The 5528-nt window shown below is 31.1% G+C and overlaps 1 protein-coding gene across 1 annotated transcript in view; it reads left to right on the top strand.

Moving 5' to 3' along the window:
- Nucleotides 1-480: 480 nt before the first annotated feature.
- LOC109589021 (uncharacterized) overlaps nucleotides 481-5528 on the top strand; it is a 6286-nt gene continuing 1238 nt past the window's right edge. Inside the window, exons 1-12 of the mRNA XM_020005142.1 lie at nucleotides 481-649; nucleotides 698-765; nucleotides 3613-3664; nucleotides 3708-3771; nucleotides 3823-3873; nucleotides 3914-3994; nucleotides 4749-4834; nucleotides 4880-4970; nucleotides 5021-5132; nucleotides 5181-5276; nucleotides 5318-5409; nucleotides 5460-5525. Coding sequence (XP_019860701.1) covers nucleotides 558-649; nucleotides 698-765; nucleotides 3613-3664; nucleotides 3708-3771; nucleotides 3823-3873; nucleotides 3914-3994; nucleotides 4749-4834; nucleotides 4880-4970; nucleotides 5021-5132; nucleotides 5181-5276; nucleotides 5318-5409; nucleotides 5460-5525 — 951 coding nt within the window. The 5' untranslated portion in view covers nucleotides 481-557. The remainder of the gene's footprint in view (nucleotides 650-697; nucleotides 766-3612; nucleotides 3665-3707; nucleotides 3772-3822; nucleotides 3874-3913; nucleotides 3995-4748; nucleotides 4835-4879; nucleotides 4971-5020; nucleotides 5133-5180; nucleotides 5277-5317; nucleotides 5410-5459; nucleotides 5526-5528) is intronic.

Below are 5528 nucleotides of genomic sequence, written 5' to 3' on the forward strand. Positions count from 1 at the left end.
CACTTTAAAGATTTCGTGCCAGGATAAAATTAATAATGGGTCATAATAATGATAATAATATCTAATAATAATAAACAAAAAATTGTTATAATACAAAAATTTCAACCCTACTGACAGAAAATGAGGATTAAAATGCAATATAAAATGAGAATAAAATTTTAATTTAATCAATTATTTTCTTTTGTACCTTTTGATTGCTGTACTACATTGCATATAGCACTGAATGATGTAAATTTATAATAATTATCATAATAAATATAAATTAGCCTTTTCAGCTATAATAGATAGTATTGATTGAATAAATTAATGTCATCACAATTAAAGCATATATAAATCTACAGATCTAGATTATTAATTTGCTATTGCCTTCTTTTATTTTTGTGATTGAGTAAAAAAATTTAAATTTAATGTTCTTGCAACGCATGTGTAGGCTGGAACTAAGCAGTTCCATTAAATTAAGAGCAATCTGATTGGTCAATTACAACTAGAAGATACTATTAATAAGACTAATAATCCATACTAATCAGTCACCCTCTCGCGGTAGATCTACAAAGGCTATGGACACTACGGTATCCTCTATGTTTGATGGAGATGCCGTCCTGTTTTATTGCCTAGAAGCCTCGGGCTATGTATACAGTGAACCCATCAGGTAAGCTGAACTGAGCATTTTCATAGTTGGAATAACCCTTTTTTGTAGCTCTGAGTCAAATATTGTCACTGTTTATCCTGCAAAAGAAAATTTACCTGACTTTCCTAACATTAATTGTAAGCATTGTCACTAATGCATAATGTTTTCTTCTTATCATAATGGTAGTACACTGCCGTATGATTTGAACTGAAACCACATTATATAAGAGCTATAAAGTGCCCTTAAAAGCACATCAGTGCATTAAACTATTATCTAGTAGTCTATATTATGCAAACTTCAGTCATAGAGGTGCTAAAACTGACAGCGCATTACATGTTCAGTTTCACACAAATTTAGCAAGTCATAAACTAAACTGTCATCTTTTATAGTACAGCATTTAGTTTTTTTGTGTGCCAGTTACAATGAAAATTCAGCATGAAACTTGAACTAGCTATAGATCTAGCAAGTGCTCAGCTATACCGTGCTAAACTGATGTGAATTAGTAGTATAGAAATAGCTTGGCATCAGTCATTTCTGGCTGGCCAAGCCGCTTCCATTAGTGTGATTTCCTCTGTCTTGTTTGTCTTCTCCTACTGCTATTTTCACTGTAATAAATAAGTAAATGAATTAAAGGAAGATTGCTTGATCTTAAAATTGTTCTTTTTATCATGAATGGAGTAAAAAACTGATGTTCGCACACCATCAATATTTAAAATCCTCATACTTGGAGTGATCAGAAGCTAGTAATTCTATCTTGTATACATCAACTGGTGTAGCAACAGCTTTGTCTTTGCTGTGATTTTACAAAGAATCTTTAGTACAAATTTAGACCATGCTCCCCATTTATTTTTGTTTTTTAATTTTCTTTCAGCAATGAACTCTAGTCTAAGCTGCTAATGAGTCTTTCTATCCAAAAGACCTGTCTTTCAGCTCCATGCATGCATGATACACTATTCAGTTAAGAAAAAGAGGTAGTCTTCACTGCGCTACAATGAATTATTAAATGTGACCATAATTGACAAAAGGTACCTTATGGCGGATTTTAAAATTCATCATTATAATGAAAAATATCAACCTGTGAGTGCTCTGTTGGACAACAATTGTTTCTAAAAGTTACATAGTAACTTTTTGCATCCTCTGGAGTAATTTAATGATAATTGCAGCTCAGGAAGTTAGATTTTTCAGGCTATAAAGACCAATTTTCCTATCCGCCATAATTTTGCAATCAATAATATTAAAAACTTTTTATTAAGGGCTAAAGAATGGGCAATTTAAAAGAGAATATCTAGATTCAGTTAAAAATTTATTGGACATTAGCCCTTAATGTGTATCTCCCCTTGCAAATAATCAATTCTAGCTCAGTTAAGACTATAGCTCTTTTTCTTAGCTAAATAATGCATTATGGAGTTGAAAGACAGGGCTTTTCTATGAATAGAAATACTATTTTGCATTAACTTTGAATACTAAAACTCATTATCAGTAAAATCTCAGCAAAAATGTATAGCTGGCTCAAGTTGCTATATACAACTGTAAAAGAACATTTGGTGATTTAGCCCAGACTAGATAAAATTGTAGTTACTGGCTTCTGATCACTCACCTGTGACTGAAATACATTCAAATATAAATACATCAGGTTTTTTACTCAGTTTAGCCTAGATCTACTATACAGTGGCACTTCCAAATTGTGAAACTTTTATGAGAGACAACAAATTTTTTCATTGAATGGAAGTTTTCATAAAAAAGTTAGGAATGGAGTTGGTACAATAATACATGGAGGTATTTGATTAAAGACTGAATATTATACTGGCCGGCTGTGGCCGCATAAACCCTGTTTATACCTAGCTTAAAGCAGCAGTTTGAAACTGGTTTATAGAAATAAACCAGTTCATAAATAAACTACTCATGTGAAAGAAGTGATAAAATGATAGCTGATTAGATTATTAGTACAAATTACAACTTTTACAATCTAAACTGTGGACTTTCAACCTGCGTTTATTCATAAATAAGCTACTCATGTGAAAGAAATGATAAAATGATAGCTGATTAGGTTATTAGTACAAATTACAACTTTTACAATCTAAAGTGTGGATTTTCAACCTTCGTTTATACTACTCATGTGAAGGAAATGATAACTAATTAGATTATTAGTATAATAGTGACTACACTGAACTATAACATAAACCATATGTGCAATACTACGTGACTGTGCAAGTGAAGAAAGCAATATTTAGATTATTAGTACAAACTATATACAACTCTGTAACTTGCAGAAAATATAGCCCTGCTTACACCACAAATCAGTTTCAGCACATTACTGAATGTGGTTCATAAATTATGTAGCTTCTACCATAATAACTATGCTTTATTGTAATTGGCCAATCAGACTGCTAGGACAGTTTTATAACTTCATTACTTATCACTAAAAAATTAAACATTAGTTGCCAGGAGGTCAAGATGAGGGCCCTGGAATATAGTGCCTAGGCTTGAAGCTTAATAAGCACTGAGTCTTTTCAGTTAAAAAATGCCACCTTTCAATTGTAAATGCAGCTGTTGGTATCTATGTTTGTAGTTTTAGTATGGCACTTTATACGCAAACCAGTTTGATTATTTCAAACCACATACCTTGAGGTAGTCTAATAGTAAGCATACAGGTCATTTGAAACCACATTGAGGCTGCATCTACACAAATCCAGATTGTATTTACACTACTTTGTTGGCAGCATTTTTACTATCACTATTAGAATTATTATTTTGTTTACAGCAGAAATATTCCACCAGTTTCATTTTGAGTGATGCATATTCATAGTTTAGTGTAAACACAAGCTACAAGACATTTCGCAAGTTGTGCATTTCTAGTCAGGCGGAGGCTCCGCCTGACTAGTGCATTTTTCCTTCACTCCACTTAACTGCCAAAATATCAATATTAGTTTCATTGTGTTAGACTAATGGATATTGACATTTTTAATCAGTTTATTTGTTTGTAGTTGCCGCATTCCTTATTAGCCACAGAAAACTGCAAAGTGTTAGCCTTCAAAGGTATGCTAAATAATATTATTTTGATCTCAATATACTTTTAAAGACATAATCTGTCTCATAGCCAAAATGCTGAACCTATGACTGTTGTGTATGGTAGCATCATCAAAGTTAGTTACAGAATTTTGTAGCTAATACTGATAAAATTAAAAAATTTTCAGATTCAACATCAGGCATCCGGCAGATATTTAGCTGCTACTCCAAATAATTCAGTCAGTAATTGTTAATGAGCTCCCTGTTATTTTTTTACAGGCATGGCTTAATGAAGGGGATTCTGAAGCAAATTTATTTAGGCTTGTTTCTTCCCATCAAGAAAAGGGATGGGGTGATGATGTGAGTTAAATGTACCCAAAATTAATCGATTGATCTTAATATGATTTTTATAAATTATGTATCTGACTCTGTATGCATCCACTAGTATTCAAATGTAAACATGTATTGTCACTGAAATACAATCAAGATAATATATATATTTAAAAGAAACAAACTATTAATCTTTTTATTACCTGCATGGGGTGAAGCCCCCAGGTCACTCCTAAGATTGTTTTTGTCCATGTAAATCAATATTATACTAGGAACAAAAATTTTAATTAAAAAAAATTAATGAAGTAGGGTTGAATGTATAAAGGAAAGAAAACAAGGCTCAGTAGGGTCACTCAATTTGTCAAGTTATTTTTATTAATAATATTACCATCGTCATTATTATTAAAATCATTATAATAATACAATGAATGAAAGAGTGAGATGGCATAGATTATTACTATAATAATAATTATTATTATTCATCCTATAATTTTATTGAGAAGAGAAGTGTGTATGCCCTTAAAAAATCAGCTCAATTCTTTATTCTAACCTTTCTTTGTGACACAAGGTGCCTGTATAAATGTTCAATTGACTTGGACTACAAATGTGTATTAATTTAATAATCAAAATCTTTTATTAATGTATTATAAGTGCAGAGTACGCATAATAACTGAAAAAATTATTATGTATATTATTTTTAATTTGTTATTTTGTGATTTATATAAAAGTTTTAGTTTGCAAATTATACAATACATGCATGTACCATGTTTTTTACCTTTTCCAGTTGGCAATTAATGACAACATTATACTAGAAAGCATTTATTACAAGGGCTATAAAATACAGTGCATTAATAATCCTATTGAAGCCAGGTATTACATAATGAATATTATAATCATTTATCAGTTTTTATATAGAGATCATTTAGTTTTATCTGGGACAGGTTCTGTATTTTCTATAAAGCCTCACTGTTACAAATGTTCCACTTTGAATCCACAGTATATACTGGTAAATATATTTGATTTTTTGCTTATAGACTATTATTTTGTTATAATTAGGGTGGTAATGTTATTATGCTTTCCAGTTTAAAAATTGATGGCTATGTCTCAGTAAAAGGTTCATTTGTCAATGATAAGCTTCCTGATCAGTTTAAATGGTCTCACAATGAAGGTTTCACTGTATAATGTATTGCTAGTCTACCAATGATATTTGTAATAGTTGGATTGCGGCGATGGCGGCAAAAGTTTTTTAAAGCCTTGCCTGTTTCTGGTGACACTTTCTTTCAGCTTGAGAAAACAATTCATATATGGACAGGTATAATGTACATTAAAGATTGTCCTTGTACATTTGTCTAGGAAATCCTTTTGTGTTTGGTGAGGAATGTAGAATTAAGCATTTGCCAACACAGCAGTACATCAGTGTTAAAGATACTTCAGATAGATTGAAAGTTTGCTTAATTCATAAACTAAAATGCAATAACTACTTACATTATTTTAGATTGTTGTCGAAAGTATGAAAAAATCCAATGGAGCTGAGTTATTTAAAATATTGCCAACTAACATTGCT

Source organism: Amphimedon queenslandica, unplaced genomic scaffold, assembly GCF_000090795.2.
Source record: "Amphimedon queenslandica unplaced genomic scaffold, v1.1 AMPQUscaffold_11700, whole genome shotgun sequence".
Classification (NCBI taxonomy): Eukaryota; Metazoa; Porifera; class Demospongiae; order Haplosclerida; family Niphatidae; genus Amphimedon; species Amphimedon queenslandica.